Source organism: Argentina silus (assembly GCF_951799395.1).
Source record: "Argentina silus genome assembly, chromosome: 12".
In the NCBI taxonomy this organism is placed as follows: domain Eukaryota; kingdom Metazoa; phylum Chordata; class Actinopteri; order Argentiniformes; family Argentinidae; genus Argentina; species Argentina silus.
The window spans coordinates 19,017,696-19,035,758 of NC_139666.1; the positions used below are offsets into that span (position 1 = coordinate 19,017,696).

General features: G+C 47.3%; 1 protein-coding gene across 5 annotated transcripts; it reads left to right on the forward strand.

Moving 5' to 3' along the window:
* The first annotated feature begins 31 nt into the window (after positions 1-31).
* On the forward strand, positions 32-17,988 carry LOC310813383 (amyloid-beta A4 protein-like). 5 transcript variants are annotated; one of them, XR_014554546.1, is made up of 19 exons: positions 32-183; positions 4,424-4,591; positions 5,017-5,146; positions 5,442-5,554; positions 6,750-6,940; positions 7,075-7,319; positions 7,626-7,793; positions 9,748-9,881; positions 10,086-10,160; positions 10,423-10,581; positions 11,046-11,174; positions 11,567-11,666; positions 12,888-12,955; positions 13,114-13,258; positions 13,353-13,406; positions 13,821-13,912; positions 14,014-14,166; positions 14,912-16,796; positions 17,156-17,988. XR_014554546.1 is itself a non-coding variant. In XM_083682350.1 (18 exons), the coding sequence occupies exons 1-18, from the start codon at positions 124-126 to the stop codon at positions 15,011-15,013; spliced, it is 2,286 nt and encodes a 761-aa protein (XP_083538476.1). In that variant the 5' UTR covers positions 32-123; the 3' UTR covers positions 15,014-17,988. The 5 variants fall into 5 exon arrangements, 4 of the variants coding, with proteins under 4 accessions (XP_083538476.1, XP_083538477.1, XP_083538478.1 ...); XM_083682350.1 differs by having other exon boundaries at positions 14,912-17,988; XM_083682351.1 differs by having other exon boundaries at positions 14,014-14,160; positions 14,912-17,988.
* Positions 17,989-18,063: the final 75 nt, after the last annotated feature.

Consider the following 18,063-nt stretch of genomic DNA (forward strand, 5'->3'; position numbering starts at 1 on the left):
TCTCCATCATACAAACATACACCATCATCAATCGAGAGCGTACGGAAAAGGAGTAGAAGCTCAAACCAACGGATTTATCTAAATATTTTCGGACATTGTACACACTGATAAAGGGTGAACGGCATGGGCGGGCGAACGGCGTTTCTGCTGTTATTGGTTGCGACCTTGACGCTGTCTTCTGAGGTAAGAAAAATACAGAAAAATGCGTCTTTTATTTATCGGGCGACGCTCGATCCATCATAAGCCATTTCCCTTCTCTCCCTCCTGGATCATATGCGAACTGAAGTCGGGAGCAGTAAGAATTGATTGATTGCAGTAAACGGGCGCGCTGAACGGCAAAATAATTGTCCCTTGAAAAATGTAAAATGACCACGAAGATGTTTCTACATGACAGAATGTAGAACGTACAAGACCATATAGGCTACGCATAATGCGATTAGGCCCTTCACCATTTGCTTGTTCCAAAGCCACTCCATCTCCCTGCTCCTTGTGCATTGGCAAGAGAAGGTTGATCTTGTTTTTATTGCGTAAAATAATATCTCTATGCTATATTCCTGTCTAGTCCAGGCCAGTTCTTCACCGTTAGCTGCCAGTGAAATTAGATTGACAGCTTGACACCGGATTTAGTGGCCTGGAATGATGACTGTTTTGGTCTGTTTTTCTTTTGTCACATTATTTGCTTTCTAGTTGTCCTGGGCGACAAACGAGTGGCGTTTCATGCATTCGTTTAAGTGGTTATCCACGAAAACATTGATCTGTTCTGGTCCTCACATGGGTGTGCGCGCGGTACAATAAGATTGAACAGATTTTGCCTATTTGCTACGCGTATGGGGCCTAAACGGTCAATATTGGTTAAGTGACTGGTATAAACCACTTCAGATGCGACGTCGGCTAAAAAGGTCAGTTAATTGTAGGTCTATCTATAGGTTACGCGAGTAGCCTATCCCGTGAGATGCGCGTTTGGTTGGTTTTGCACTGATTATCTTCACCAGAATAACAGTCCAATGGGCTTTTTTTGTAAATGTTTTTGTATTTCTATATGCTCTTGATTCTTGTCATTATAAGTTGCGTTTCCGTATGATTTCCAGTCTTTTTGAAGACTTGGGTTATTTGTTTCTTCTTGAATAGGCGACAGTGTTGATTGTCTTATGTGAGGAAAGATGGAGCTGCGCAGATACATGATTCATTCTGAAGCCGATAGAGGCTGAATATGATACAGTGTTGCATTTCTCAGACAACAGCATGCAGGCTGGAGAAGAGCTGGCCCGTTGGCTCGAAGTCTATGTGATGAGGAGAATGTAAAACGATGTTTGACACAAGCAAGATGGCGTCGCTGCTGAGCTGGTCTGCTCCGTAGGTCTGCTCACGGCGAGAAGAAGTAGCTGTTCCTCTCGCTCTCTAATCACTGAGGATTTTATTTTGTCATCAGTAACAAATGACTCCCACTCAATAAAACCGACAAAGCCAGCATCAGAATATTGTTTTCAATTTCCTTGCCTGCATATTCAAGATGATAATGATTAGGCAAGTAACAACTCTTAAGTGTGCATACCTAAGTGTTTCGGTGGAAGCACGGTATCAAATCCTGGCTGTTTTGGCAGTGGCAGTACTAGGTCTACACACATTGCAAATGTTTCCTATTTCCCAATCGCAACAGACACTCCCAGTGTGGAATTTCTGTTCCCGTTACAATGGACTCACAGAGTACCCTCCTATCAAAGAGGCTGAGTTGTGCATATGGCAGTGACGGCTGGTGGAGGTAGAAATCGGAGGACGGCTCATTGGAAAACGTGTGTTTGATACCATTCCTCATTCTGTTCCATGCATTACAATGAGCCTGTCCTCCAATTTCTAACTCCACTAGCCTCCCCTGGCACACAGGCCTATTCCCTTTCATAGGCCCCCATTCTGAAGGTCCTCTGGACCTCCTTTTCTCCAGAGTAATCTCAGCAGCAAAACATTACCTTTTGTGATCTGATCTGAAGACTCTATACCATACTCCCACCCAAACACCATACTCCAAAGCAGGGTGGGCTGGTGGAGGTAGAAGTCGGAGGACAGGCTCATTGTAATGCATGGAAATAGGAATGGTATCAAACATGTGTTGTTTGATACCGTTCCCTATTCCATTCCATGCATTACAATGAGCCTGTCCTCTAATTTCTACCTCCACTAGCCTCCCCTGCCCCAAAGCCACCTGTCTGCACATAGAACACAATGTCTCGACACCCCAGAGGAGACCGTCAACCTCAGGATTCAGGGTGGGTAATATCACTTTCATGTCACTGTGCAAGACTATCATGCAAACCAGTCACTATTAAGCCTGCTTTGTGAAGCTTATGAAGGCCTTCAGATAGGTCCAAAACCTGCAGTCTGATCAAGCCTGTGCAGATGGGGTCTGTTTGAGGACACTATTGAGTGAGTAGTCCGAAGGAGTAGGAGGAAGTTGGAGCCTGTTAAATCCGCCCTGAATCCACACTCTTGTGTCACCATTTTTTTCCACTTCACTGATTCATTCTGGCTATGCCTCCGTTGGAACAGTTTGAACCTTTGTCAGTAGCGGGGAGCGTTATGCAAAATTAATTTGTCAGTCCACGTCTGGCCATTAGTTTCTTAGAAGATGCTGATTGGACTGGCTACTTTCTTCCATTAGATCATGACCTGACTGAATACTGTGATTAAAGTGAGTCAATTAAAGTTATTAGAGTGATGTAAAACAGTACTCAATGGGGAATGGAGTCAGCATGGCTTTCCAGACTGAGATTAGGTTGCCCCTAGACACTGCTCCAAGATAAATTGATTCTAGGACTACAGGGTTCTGCTGTTTCTGGCATCACACATACACACACACACACACACACACACACACACCCACACACACACACACAGTATTTTACTTGAGTCAGCGATGCAATTTGCAGTTTGTGTCAAATAGCATCCCGCAGGCACACCACCTCTCGAGAGCTAAGGAGATACTAACTCCCCAAGGTATTGCCTCATACACACTGATATGTGTCTGTTCATTCACTGCTGCCACATAACGTGCCGTTTCTGTACGTGCAAGGGTCACATATACCTTTATTATATATGAATATCAGATGAAGGGGTAGCAATGCGTCTGGTGGTGGTGAGTACAGAAGCAGTGGCGATGCACACACTTGTGTGGTTCACAGTCAACTCCTTCGCCTCACCACAGGCTGTTGAAATGAGGTGGGTCATGCCTTGGCCATGAATCATTGTAATGTTGTGCACGTCATGTGACGTAAGATGTTCATGTCACAGGTAAAAACAACACCATCTTTGGTTTGGTCATGAATGGCAGCGGAGCTTGTAGGCTCCTGTTGGGTTCGGTTGCATGGGAGACAAAGGGGAGGGCCAGACAGCAAAGCTACAATGAAGCTTCCTCCGATTGTGTCACAGAACAAAAAGAGAGGAAAAAACAATGACCCCCCCCCCTCCAAGAATGCCCTGCTTCTGCCCAGTTAGGCAGGAGGAGGTGGTCGATGTGTCTTTTGTGACGGTTGGGGTCAACGCCAGGTCAGAGAAAGCCTGAAGGAATATGAGCTTTCTGTCTTTCAGCACACACACTTTCTTACTTTGCCTTGTATGTCTCCATCGGATATAGTTAACACTCATTCTCATTCTTTCTCTCTTTCTCACTCTCACGCTCTCATTTTTGCTCTCTTTCCTCCCCCCCTCTCTCTCTCTCTCTCTCTCAGCTTTTGGGTTCTTTGTTGAACTCCTCCCTGCCTAGCTATCTGGACAACACTCCCCATTGACTCAGAATACAAGTGTGCTCATGCATGAATGTGGACACACACACACACACACACACACACCCACACACACACACACACACACACACACACACTGTATTGTGGTTATGTGTGTCCGGCTCTCAGTGATTCAGTTGAGTGCTCTGCCCGGCTCAGGAGATTAGACGAGTGTTTATGCTTTTTTAATCATAACTGAAATGGCAGTGGCATTACATAATCATTCACAGAGGCTACGACCCTCAAAGCACACTAATCCTGATACTCTGCGGAGAGGGGAGTGGACAAGTGTTTGTTTGTATGTGTGTGAGTGAGAGAGAGAAAGGGTTACAATAACTTATACATGAAATCTGTCAGATGGTGTGTTGTAAGTGAATTTTCAAAACTCAGATTAAAACCGGATCTTAGTCTTAAACGGATAAACTGCATTATGTGCTTTTTGTGTCTGAGTGAGACATGCTGGTGCAATGTAAAATTGTTTTTGCTAATTAATACGTTGCCCATTGTCCTCACTTTAATTTGCTGGAAAGGTTTTCTTTACAGTATTCAACACATGACTCTTCCCTCCCTCCCTTCTCTACCTTCCTCTCCTCCCTCTCTTTTCCTCCCTGTCCCTCTCTCCCTCTCTCTCTCTTTCTCTCTCTCTCCAGGTGCCTTCTGATGAGTCTGTGGGGCTGCTAGCAGAGCCCCAGGTGGCCATGTTCTGTGGAAAGCTCAACATGCATGTCAACGTTCAGAGTGGCAAGTGGGAGTCGGACTCCTCAGGCACCAAGAGCTGCATCGGCACCAAGGAGGGCATCCTGCAGTACTGTCAGGAGGTAGGAGAGAGGGAGGGGAGGGGAGAGTGAGAGGGAGGGGAGGGGAGAGTGGAAGGGAGGGAGGAGAGAGGGAGGGGAGAGAGGAATGGGACAGTAAATAGGTGAAGAGTGGTAGGAGAGGGAAGAGAGTGATGGTGGTAGGAAAGGGGAGGATAGGAGAGAAGCAGAATGGGCAAGGGAGTTAGGGTGGAAAGAGGCAGAGGTAGGAGGGAGGGAGGGAGGAGAGAGAATTAGAGGGAGAGGAGGAGGAGGAGGAAGAAGAGGAAGAGAGAAGGAAGAAGTCGAGGGAATGGGAAAGCCAGAGCCGGTTGAGACGTGGAATAAAGGAAGAGGGAGAATAGAGAGAAATGACGGGAAAACCAAGTCAATAGACTGAAACCCAGGTTCCAACCTGGGCAGTGATGACCTACCAACCCTGTCCCCAGGTGTACCCTGAGCTCCAGATCACCAACGTGGTGGAGGCCAACCAGCCAGTCAGCATCCAGAACTGGTGCAAGAAGGGACGCAAGCAGTGCCGCAGTCACACACACATCGTGGTGCCCTACCGCTGCCTGGGTAAGCTTTGTGCGTGCAATGTGTGTGGTTGCGTGTGTGGTTGCGTGTGTGGTTGCGTGTGTGTGTGTGTGTGTGTGTGTGTGTGTGTGTGTGTGTGTGTGTGTGGGTGTGTGGGTGTGTGGGTGTGTGGGTGGGTGGGTGGGTGGGTGGGAGGGGGGAGAGAAAGAATGTGTGCAGTGCCCACTCTGGTTCGTGATGTGTGCAAGCTGTTCATACAGAATGAATGTGGCCATGTGACTCATTAGCTCTGTGTATATGAACTGTGTGTGTGTGTGTGTGTATGTATGTTTTGTAGTTGGAGAGTTTGTGAGCGACGCCCTGCTGGTCCCTGATAAGTGTAAGTTCCTGCACCAGGAGAGAATGGACATGTGTGAGAGCCACCTGCACTGGCACACCGTGGCTAAAGAGGTAAGGAGGCAGATACCTGGAACACAGTACACACACACACACACACACACACACGCTACGTTCATGCTACATACACGCTACATACACGGTGGAGGTAGAAATCGGAAAGGACGGGCTCATTGTAATGCGTGGAACGGAATGAGGAATGGTGTCAAACGTGCCATTTCTACCGAGAGAGGGTAGAGGTCCATCTGTGCAATGTTCATCAACATACACACTGCTTTCTGCACAGAATGGAGATTATTCCACACACACACACACACACACACACTCCTATGTCATTATAGCAGTCTCAGCCTACCAAATACACACCTTGCGGTCATGTTTTGATGACACCCTCCTATTCTAACACCATTCTGCCATGTTCGGGTTTGCTAAGCATTATTCTCCACTTTCCCCCACCTACGTATCTGCTCACCCTATCATTATAGCATCCTCCTCTTCTCTCTCTCTCTCTCTCTCTCTCTCTCTCTCTCTCTCTATCTATCTATCTAGTATTCTCTCCTCTCCTCTCTATCTATCTATCTAGTATTCCTTCCTCCTCTCTATGTATTTAGTATGTTATCCTCTTCTCCTCTTCTCCTCCTCTCCTCCTCTCTCTCTCTCTCTCTAGTAGTCTCTCCTCTTCTCTATCTATCTATTTAATATTCTCTCCTCCTCTCTCTGTATCTAATATTCTCTCCTTCTCTCTCTCTCTCTGTCTATCTGGTATTCTCTCCTTCTCTCTGTCTATCTGGTATTCTCTCCTTCTCTCTGTCTATCTGGTATTCTCTCCTTCTCTCTGGTATTCTCTCCTTCTCTCTGTCTATCTGGTATTCTCTCCTTCTCTCTGTCTATCTGGTATTCTCTCCTTCTCTCTGTCTATCTGGTATTCTCTCCTTCTCTCTGTCTATCTGGTATTCTCTGGCAGTCCTTGCTGTAGTGACTCAGCACTCCTTATCTCCATCCACTCTGCAGTGCTGAGTCTCAAACCCTACTGCCAGCTGCTCTGGGTTGTTCTACTTTCTATCCCATTAATGCTGTCATCCTGATTTAATAGTTAATTAATAGTTAGTCTTTGGCATGATATGATAGATTTTTACTTCCGATTTTTGCATATCAGCTCAGAGTGTTTCGCATTAGTGCTACAGGAGTGTAAAATAACTATTTTAACTATTTTAAACTATTTTAATGTCTTTTTTTTTTAAATAACTAGTCCTGTGGGGACCGTTCCATGAATCTCCATGACTACGGGATGCTGTTGCCGTGTGGCATCGACCGTTTCCGAGGGGTGGAGTTTGTGTGCTGCCCGGCGGAGGCTCAGCGAGAGTCAGACAGCGTGGAGCTGGAGGGGGTGGAGTCAGATGTTTGGTGGGGCGGAAGTGAGACTGAATACGCTGAAAACATGTATGTAACAGGCTGACACATGCATGCATGCACACACACACACACACACACACACACACACAAACACACACACACACACACACACACAGAAACACACACAAACACACTCAAACACAACCTTTTTCTTCCTATAGCATGCCTCGCCAGGTAGATGCCGAGCCTGCAACCACTGAGGATGATGAAGATGAGGATGAAGAGGAGGAGGCTTTTGACAGGGATGAGGATGGCGATGGCGATGATGATGACGAAGATGACGACGACGACGATGACGACGACGACGATGTGACAGACGAACGGGACAGCGGGGAACGTACCTCTAACGTTGCCATGACAACCACCACCACGACCACCACTGAGTCGGTGGAGGAGGTTGTTAGAGGTAAGAGCAGGGGCCTCTTTGTTTGTTTTAGTTCTTCTTTCTCCCGAGGACTCTTTGTGCTGTTCTCTCTTGATGTGACGAGGAAGATGGATTTCTTCTCAAATGATGTGTAAATGCTCAAATACATCCAAGAGTGTGTGTGTGTGTGTGTGTGTGTGTGTGTGTGTGTGTGTGTGTGTGTGTGTGTGTGTGTGTGTGTGTGTGTGTGTGTGTGTGTGTGTGTGTGTGTGTGTGTGTGCGTATTTGCGTATGGTCATGTGTGTATGTTTGTATGTATGTTCACGTGTGTGTGTGTGTCTCTCTCAGAGGTGTGTTGGAAGCGTGCTGTGTCGGGCCCGTGCCATGCCATGCTGGAGCGCTGGTACTTTGTGCCAGAGAAGGGCACCTGTGCCCCCTTCCTGTTCGGGGGCTGTGGGGGCAACCGGAATAACTTTGACTCGGAGGAGTACTGCCTGTCTGTCTGCAGCAGTGTGTGTAAGTCTCAGGACGGGGCCCCCTGTGCGTCCGTCTGCCCCCCCTCCCCTCGGGGTGGGGGGGCCCTTCCTCCTGCTGTCTCCCTCTCTGGGCTGTCTCTTCCTCTTCCTCTGCCTGTGTGTCTGATGGCTCTTAGCCACCTGCAGCACAGCTGATGTTACTGAATGGTGCCCAACACACCAGCTATGAAAGAGGTAGCTTCAAATGTTGGCATCCCGCTCAGTCTATGAAGCACAGAAATAAATGTTCTTTGGGGATGCATATGGCTTTCATTGAATGTGAGAGAATATGTGCAACAGATATTCAGACTCTCTGAGGAAAATGGAAGTTCAAGGAAATGCCCTCTGTTGAAGAAGTGGTTGACAGACGGTTTGTTTACTGAATGTCCATATATCCTCAGAGAACAGTTAATGGATTAGCTATTTGTATGGATGATGTACAACCTTTTAGGACAACAAACCTTGAGTGACTTTGAGTCAATCTCACTTAGTCAATACAAGTGGATTGAAGAGTGTTCCTAAATCAATAGGTCTACTATATAGCTGACACGTATTGATGGCAGGGGGGGTCATTCTTTGGATGCCTAGAGTGAGAAGAAGAAAAAAAAAAAAAAAAAAAAAAAAGACATAAGAAACCAAATAAATTCACTGGATCAACTCATGCTCATATTCAATACTGAATACTCGAGGAAACATTAGTGGAATCTCAGTGGAAAATAGCCATCACACTCACTCACTCACTCACTCACCTGCTCTTCTAATCTGTCAACATATCACTCACTCACTCTCTCCCTCACTCACTAACCAGCTCAATAACACTTGAGGATGTGTGTAAATATGGGTCAGACAGTGTCATAAATCTATTGTGTGTGTGTGTGTGTGTGTGTGTGTGTGTGTGTGTGTGTGTGCGTGTGCGTGTCTTTTATAAAGTACCAGTAGCTGTGGGAGGGTGTGTCTGTCGGTAAATATTTTTGTCTGATGTTTTATGGCGGACTGTGCCTGGTAGGCGAGGACGTTTGTGTGTTAATGAGTTCATATCCTAACCAGCTGGACTTTGTAGTGCTGACTGTATCTCTATGGTATGTGTGTGTGTGTGTGTGTGGGCGTCTCTATCCGTTTCCCAGCTTGGCTGTTCCTCTTTTTTTCCGGTACTTTTCCGCCCAGTTCAGCACAACGCTCCTCTCAGCGGGAGAGGATGACGCAGCGCCTGCCCTGATCCTGACAGGACAGGATTCACTTATCTGATCTACACACACACACACACACACACACACACACACACACAGACACCAATTTGGTAGCAACTTTTTAAGACCTACTGTATACTGTACACGCACTCACTTAATGCTAGTGTTTTATATAGAACACATGCTGCAAACACACCCAGTACTCTCTCAAACAAGGGGGTCAAAGAAGGGGGTCTCTCCTTTGCTGCTCTAACCACTGTGTGCTGAACTGAAGTCTGTCATCATGACACATCTCTCTGTTTCTGTCTGTCTGTCTGTCTGTCTGTCTGTCTGTCTGTCTGTCTGTCTGTCTGCCTGGTTGGTTGGTTGACTGGCTGTCTGTGGGTTTGTCTGTCTGTCTGTCTGTCTGTCTGTCTGTCTGTCTGTCTGTCTGTCATGTATGACAGACAGACAGGTCTGTCTGCCTGTGTTGTTGTCTGTCTGTGTGAAAGGACAAACGGTCCTGTCCTTCACTAGGACTCAGGGTGCAGGAACTGGGTTGGTGGTAGAGGCTTTAAGGCACTGTTAACAAACTCTTTAAGTGACCCGTGTGTAACATAGTGTCATATTGTCTCCACCCCCCCCCACCCTCCCCCTCCCTTTTGTGGACATCACTTTTCCCCTCTGTCTATGTCTCTCCATACCCCCTTTCCTCTCCACCTCTCACTTTCCCTCCCCACACCTATCTGTCATTTCCCCTCTCCCCATCTCCCCCCCCCCCCCCCCCAGTGCCCACCATGGCCCCTAGCCCCCCTGATGCTGTGGACCGCTACCTGGAGGCTCCTGGAGATGACAACGAACACGCTGACTTCCAGAAGGCCAAGGAGAGTCTGGAGGCCAAACACCGGGAGAGGATGTCCCAGGTGTGTGTGTGTGTGTGTGTGTGTGTGTGTGTCAGAGTGTGTCAGAGTGACAGTTTGAGAGTGTGTGTGTGTGTCTGAGGGAGAGTTTGAGAGTGTGTGTGTGTGTGTGTAAGGGGGGAAGCAGAAGATAACAGGTTTTAAAGAGAGGGGGAGAGTTTTTTTTTGTGTTCTTAATGGTGCATGTGTGGCCTCATCCATCTGAAGGTGATGAGAGAGTGGGAGGATGCAGAGAGACAGGCCAAGAGCCTCCCACGCCCCGACAAGAAGGCTGTCATCCAGGTACTTGTGTGCACACGTTAATGACTTTTTAATGAGTGTTTGTCCTCATGCACTCTGTGTGTGTGTGTGTGTGTGTGTGTGCGTGTGCGTGTGCGTGTGCGTGTGTGTACGTGTGTGTGTGTGTGTGTGTGTGTGTGTGTGTGTGTGTGTGTGTGTGTGTGTGTGTGTGTGTGTGTGTGTGTGTGTGTGTGTGTGTGTAAGCGTGTAACTGTGTAACTGTGTGTGTAAGCGTGTGTGTTAATATGTGTCTCTGCTCCTGCAGCACTTCCAGGAGAAGGTGGAGGCCCTGGAGCAGGAGGCAGCAGGGGAGAGGCAGCAGCTGGTGGAGACACACATGGCTCGGGTAGAGGCCCTGCTCAACAGCCGCCGCCGTCTGGCCCTGGAGAACTACCTCAGCGCCCTGCAGGCCAACCCACCCAGGGTACTCACACACACACACACACACACACACACAGGCATATGCTCTAGTTGTACACACAGACAGGACATTCATTATACAGACACAAACATGCTGTATGCACACACAGATACTGTACATTCACATGATTATACACTTAGTCAACCACTCAAAACATCACCTCTTATCATCTCTCTACCCCTCTCCCTCTCCCCTTCTCTCTCCCTCTCCTTCTCCCTCTCCCTCTCCCCATCTCTCTCCCTCTCCTTCTCCCTCTCCCCATCTCTCTCCCTCTCCTTCTCCCTCTCCCCATCTCTCTCCCTCTCCTTCTCCCTCTCCCTCTCCCCATCTCTCTCCCTCTCCTTCTCCCTCTCCCCATCTCTCTCCCTCTCCTTCTCCCTCTCCCCATCTCTCTCCCTCTCCCCATCTCTCTCCCTCTCCCCATCCGTCTCCCTCTCCTTCTCCCTCTCCCACTCCCCCTCTCCCAGCCTCGTCAGGTGCTGAGCCTGTTGAAGAAGTATGTCCGTGCGGAGCAGAAGGACAGACAACACACCCTGAAGCACTATGAGCATGTCCGTATGGTGGACCCTAAGAAGGCTGCCCAGATCCGACCCCAGGTCAGACCCCACAGGGCCCAGCCCACTCTGCTCTAGCACACACACACACACACACACACACACACACACATATACACACACACACACACATTCTCCACCTCCAAAATTATTGAATTTTAAAATGGAATGGAAATGCTAAGATGGGGGGGGTTAAGAATCGGTAACACTTAACATCACACAGGTATTGATGGTATTGGAATTATGACAGTGTAATTACGTGTAGCATGTTGAAAGTCAGGCCTCCTCATCCAAAGTGTGACTGAAAAAAAAGTCTTTATCCAAATCCATAAAGTGGTTTAACCAGTGTTGAAAAACGTTTCTTTATTTATTTATGTTCTTATTACTGTTTCACTGTGTTCAACATGAAACTCCATTGCCCTCCCTGCTCCCAGGTCATGACCCACCTCCGTGTGATTGACGAGAGGATGAACCAATCCCTGGGGCTGCTCTACAAGGTGCCCAGCGTGGCCAGTGAAATCCAAGACCAAGTTTGTGAGTGTCCGCCCCATTCCTACCCACCTGTATGTGAATATGAAAATGGATGTGGAGGTGAAGCTTTTCGGATCTTAACATACATATATTAAGCAGTGCCTTAAGCCCCGGCCACACTGCCCAGTTGTATCTGTTCATTACGGATTGAGTCAATGGTTTTTTAATGGTTTATCTGTTGACGGACAACGGAGATGACAAGGGTCTGTAAAGTATGTCTGTTTGTCGTTTTTTTTTTTTTTTTACGGACAGACATTTGAACATTGGACAGGTGTCCGTTTTAGCCAGTTAGCAACGGGAAAGAGTTGTTGAGTTGCCAGTGGCTCAGAGTGTTCTGTTTCAAACTTCTCCTCCGAATTCCACAAATCAAATCAGATAGTCACTTCATGCTTCGAAAATGTTTTCAGTTTTTCTGAAGGACTAGTGTGATGGGAGCCTTTACTTATCCAGACAGACCTTTGTGGACACATAAGAAGGCTTGGGCAGTAGTATCACCTATATAATTGGGTGGACCCTATGTTGGCCTATGGCTCGGGTTCCGTATGGACCCGTTACTACCAACTGTGTCTATCAGTCTCAGATTATAGATACACTCTCACTCGTCAGAACTCACAGCCTCTGATAGATCTGAGTGTATTCCTCAGGGACCGGGTCAACTGTGACTTAAATGCCCACATTGAGTCATTTTGACCTTTGTTTAGCTGATGTATGACATCCTGGTTCTGCACAATGATTCAAGTCTGCAAATGGCCATTTAGGCCAGAGTATGGATCATTTGGGAGATAGCTTCTATTTTTCTTATCTCCTCCTAAAAATGTTTTCACACATGCCGTGTGTATTATTACTTTTCATACAGACACAGAGCTCCGAAGTGTGACGTGGCTAGCCTGTTAAAAGTAACGGTAAAGTTAGCATTTGACCCAGAGTCAAAATATAACCCCTCCGAAACCCCCTTCACTTTAAACAACGTCACAACACATTTTATTGAGAACTGCTCCTAGCTATATCTGGTGTTACTACCGAATAGCTCTGTGAATGACTAATGTCCCCACCCACCATGTGTTTCCGGTCTTTTGGAGTCTTTTATTTTATTTTTTTTCAAGAAAATTCAGGAAGCAAAACTGGCTGACGTGGGACACTAACAAGAGGATGCATTTTTTTTCTCTGGGGCTTTTGTCCTCCCCACCCTCCTCCACCTCTCTCTCTCTCTCTCTCTCTCTGTAGCTGTTCTGATGCAGAGGGTTCAGTCAGAGCTGTCTCAGCAAGTCTCCTCCCTGCAGAGTGACGGGAGGGTAAGATGCACGCACAACATACATCTCTCATCTCTCTCTAACACGTACACATCTCTTCCCCCTTAAAGGGAACACACACACACACACACACACACACACACACACACACACACACACACACACAACCATACATTCAGTGATGTATCCATTATTTCCAGACTGATGGCAGGGTGAGTTATGGGAACGATGCTCTGATGCCTGACCAGGCGTATAGCTCTGCCCCTCTGGACCCGGGCCTGGGCCTGGACCGCTTGGGCTTCATCCACCCTGAGAGCTTCAACCAGCCCAACACAGAGAACCATGGTAACAAAACACAACTCACTGAACTGTTATAATAATAATAATGTACCGCAGTCTAGTCACTAACTGATTCACCTGTTGTCCTGTCTCACTCCAGTTGAACCTGTTGATGCCCGCCCAGCCCCAGATAGAGGACTCCCCACACGACCTGGTGTGTGTGTGTGTGTGTGTGTGTGTGTGTGTGTGTGTGTGTGTGTGTGTGTGTGTGTGTGTGTGTGTGTGTGTGTGTGTGTGTGTGTGTGTGTGTGTGTGTGTGTGTGTGTGTGTGTGTGTGTGTGTGTGTGTGTGTGTGTTTGTACGGTGGAAACACTGCAACTCCCTTTCCAGGGAAACATTGTGCCTGTGTGTCAGCCTATCAGCGTTCAGTACTGCATAATATGTGCACTGTTGCCTTCTGTTCTGTTCTGTTCTGTTCTGTTCTGTTCTGTTATGGGTATAGTTGTTGATGTTTAGGATGTCTTTTGGATGGTATGTATCTTTGGAAAGTGTATAATGCTCTCCTTCTGTGTGTGTGTGTGTGTGTGTGTGTGTGTGTGTGTGTGTGTGTGTGTGTGTGTGTGTTCAGTGTCTGCTCTGAAGCCAGAGGAGTTCCCTGAGGTGCGGATGGACACAGAGGAGAGACAAAGCACTAGCTACGAAGTGCATCATCAAAAACTGGTACAGAAACCCCAACATGTGTTTTTGATTGCATCTCGATTCATTTGAGATGCACCACCTGGGGCCTCCAGTTGATTGACAGCTGATGTGTTGATTGACAGGTGTTCTTCGCTGAGGATGTGGGTTCCAACAAGGGCGCCATCATTGGGCTGATGGTGGGTGGAGTTGTCATAGCGACTGTCATCGTCATCACCCTGGTGATGCTGAGAAAGAAGCAGTACACCTCCATCCACCACGGAGTCATCGAGGTGAGGGTGAGCGTGAGCTAAACGTGTGTCAGTGTGAGTGTGAATGTGAACGTGTGTGAGTGTGAGTGTGAGCTAACCGTGTGTATGTATGTGTGTGAGCGTGAGCCAACTGTGTGTGTGTGTGTGTGTGTGTGTGTGTGTGTGTGTGTGTGTGTGTGTGTGTGTGTGTGTGTGTGTGTGTGTGTGTGTGTGTGTGTGTGTGTATGTGCGTGAATGTGCGTGAGCGTGAGCTAACTGTGTGTGTGTGTGTGTGTGTGTGTGTGTGTGTGTGTGTGTGTATGTATGTATGTGTGTGAGTGTGAGCTAACCGTGTGTGTGTGTATGTATGTGTGTGAGCGTGAGCTAACTGTGTGTGTGTGTGTGTGTGTGTGTGTGTGTGTGTGTGTGTGTGTGTGTGTGTGTGTGTGTGTGTGTGTGTGTGTGTGTGTGTGTGTGTGTGTGTGTGTGTGTGTGTATGTATGTATGTATGTATGTGTGTGAGCAAGAGCTAACTGTGTGTGTGTGTGTATGTATGTGTGTGAGCGTGAGCTAACTGTGTGTGTGTGTGTGTGTGTGTGTGTGTGTGTGTGTGTATGTATGTGTGTGAGCAAGAGCTAACTGTGTGTGTGTGTGTGTATGTATGTGTGTGAGCGTGAGCTAACCGTGTGTGTGTGTGTATGTATGTGTGTGAGCGTGAGCTAACTGTGTGTGTGTGTGTGTATGTATGTGTGAGCGTGAGCTAACCGTGTGTGTGTGTGTGTGTGTGTTGCAGGTGGATGCTGCAGTGACTCCAGAGGAGCGCCACCTGTCTAAGATGCAGCAGAACGGCTATGAGAACCCGACCTACAAATTCTTTGAGCAGATGCAGAACTAAAGATCTGCCATGTCACCTCTCCCTCTCCCTCACCCTCACCTTCCTCCTCCTCCCTCACACATAGGCCCGGTTCCATCCTAGCCCCTAGCCTACAGCCCTCACCCCTAGTCCTTTGTTTTTGACAGATAGATCTGAAGGGCCTGGATAGGTGATAACCCTCCAATAGAGTATGCTAAGTAAAGCCATGCCATATTAGTACACCTCCCTAGGACTAGAGGCCAGGGGAAGTGGCTAGGGGCCGAAATGGAACAAAGCCAGAGTCCCCCTCGAACCCACGAACCCCTTCCCCGTACAGTGCAGCACTTAAAACATCCTTTAGCTGGTGTTGCTCAGACAAGGGTCTCCTTCTTCGCCTGCACCCGTTAGCTGATCACAGACGAGGCCTCTGTCGTGTTTGTACCGAGAGGTGACTCACTACCATTTGATCGGTTAGTCTGTCTGTCTGTGGGTCAGCCATCCCCCTTTCTGCAGCTCACTCACAGCTCAAAGTAGGCTGTGAACAGAAGCCCAATACCCTAGCAACCCTCCTCCTCTTTCTCCTCCTCCTCCCCCCCCCCCCCTTTTATTTGTTACTCCCTATCTCCCTCCAGTGCACTCTCTTTCCTCCCCCCCCCCCCCCATTCCCTCTCTCTCTCTCTCTCTCTCTCTCTCTCTCTCTCTCTCTCTCTCTCTCTCTCTCTCCCACACACTCCTCTCCGACTCCCTACTCCCAGATGACAGCTGTGCTGTGTTTGGTGACATAACAGCTCTTAGAGCTAACGACGGGAGGAGGGGCTCTTCTCTGAGCTCCTCTCTGCAGGATTATTACCCCCAAGCGGTTCAGGTTTGTTTTTCAATAAAAGGTATACAAAAAAAAACCAAAAAAAAAAAACAGAAGAAAACAAAACAAAACAAAAAAAAGAATATACATCATCAGAAATATGTAAAAGGGTCAAGAATATTGAATGTTTTTGTTTTTTTTATTTTGTGTGTAATGTATTGAAATAAAGGCAAGAAAATTAGCTGTAACTTTATGTAGTGCATGGCGATATTGATGACAGATATACGTCAAGGTCCTGAGCCCCCTCCCGTGGGACTGGGCCTCTCATGTAGTCATTTAGAAGGATTGTACATTTTTAGTGTCTTCTTTGTGATCTTGTGATATGAAGAAGATAAAAAAAGGTATTTAGAATCTGGTCTGCTTTTGTTGTCACACAGAGATATGCTTTAAACAGAGTCTGTGCTCTACGTTTATGTCCCCCCCCCCCCCCCCCCCCCCCCATGCCTCACTCTGTGTTAGCTGCATGGGCAGAATGCTCGATATATATGTAATATAATATTGAAGTGTAAGTGAAGTATCTGAAAGGAAGTCGATTGTGTTACTGTTTGCGTTCTATGCACTCTGAGTTTCATTTAGAGAGTCTGGCTACTGGTATTACTCATCTCATTGGTATTCCCCATCCGTTTACTGGTATTTCATGCCCCAGGTAGGAATGCTCTTTTGCAGTTCCTTCATTCCTGATTGTCATTCCGGAGATTTTTACCATTCCACTCTTACCATCCCTACAGTCTGTGAGCGACAATGTCGATCATTTCGGGGGTCAGAAGCCACAAAACATACGTTTTTCTTCTTCAAGCTTTCAGACTCTCTTATCTCTCTCCATCCTATAATGCATCATTCCCAAACACTCCTGTTCCCTCTCCACCCCCTTCTCTCTGTGCTGTGTCGAGAGTGAGAGTGAGGGTTGAGAGAGAGAGAGAGAGAGAGAGAGAGGGCTGAGAGAGAGAGAGAGAGAGAGTGAGGGTTGAGAGAGAGAGAGAGGGCTGAGAGAGAGAGAGAGTGAGAGTGAGGGTTGAGAGAGAGAGAGAGTGAGAGTGAGGGCTGAGAGAGAGAGAGAGTGAGAGTGAGGGTTGAGAGAGAGAGAGAGAGAGAGAGTGAGGGCTGAGAGAGAGAGAGAGTGAGAGTGAGGGTTGAGAGAGAGAGAGAGGGCTGAGAGAGAGAGAGAGAGAGAGGGCTGAGAGAGAGAGGGCTGAGAGAGAGGGTTGAGAGAGAGCTGAGAGAGAGAGAGAGAGGGCTGAGAGAGAGAGAGAGAGAGAGGGCTGAGAGAGAGAGAGGGCTGAGAGAGAGAGAGAGAGAGAGAGAGAGAGAGAGGGAGGGCTGAGAGAGAGAGAGAGAGAGAAGGGGCTGAGATTAAAATGTACAAATCTGACATTCCCTATCCGCTTTCATATCACCACTCTCTTTCTCTCTCACACACACACACACACACAAACACCATTTACTATAGGTCATTTGATACATGTACAATGTATCTGTCTTTCCTGTGGTGGAGATCCTGCTTGCTTATTTGTTGTCAAGTCTCTGATCTGAGTCTCAGACCTCCTGGCTATAAAAGCAGAGGCTAAATACTGATCTCAGACCAGTCTATGTTCACATAGACAGGCTTCTTATTGAACTCTTACCAATGTGTGGGAGCACAATAGAGGTTATTGTCAGATCTCAGATCAGTATTTAGAGGCAGTAATATAGACAAGACATTCCCTGTGGCCCAAAATGGAGTCAAAACACAGCCTCCTATAGACATGAATGTGACATTGTGCAATTATATTTCACATATCTACACTATTCACTACTACACCCTCTCCTACACACCTACACACCAGGGGAGGCTGGTGGAGGTAGAAATGGGAGGACGGGCTCATTGTAGCGCATGGAACACAATGAGATTTACGTATTCCGTTCCATGCATTACAATGAGCCCGTCCTCCAATTTCTACCTCCACTGCTACACATAAACTGAAGCTCATAAATCAGGTTAATGTTTTGATGTTGTTGATACTCATTGAGGGTATCCCTATGGGTTTATGGTGAAAGTGAAGGCTTGCTTTCTTTCATCCAGTGACTTTTTCTCTGTGTACTTATACAAACCATTTGCTTAGACTGAGAAAAAGCTTTCTACACTCTATCCCATGAATAAAAATTTGAATGTACATAAGTTTCTCTGGTCTTGAGTCATTGTAAATTTGTGAAATGTGTTAATGTGGAGTTTGTGAAATGTGTTTATGTGTAC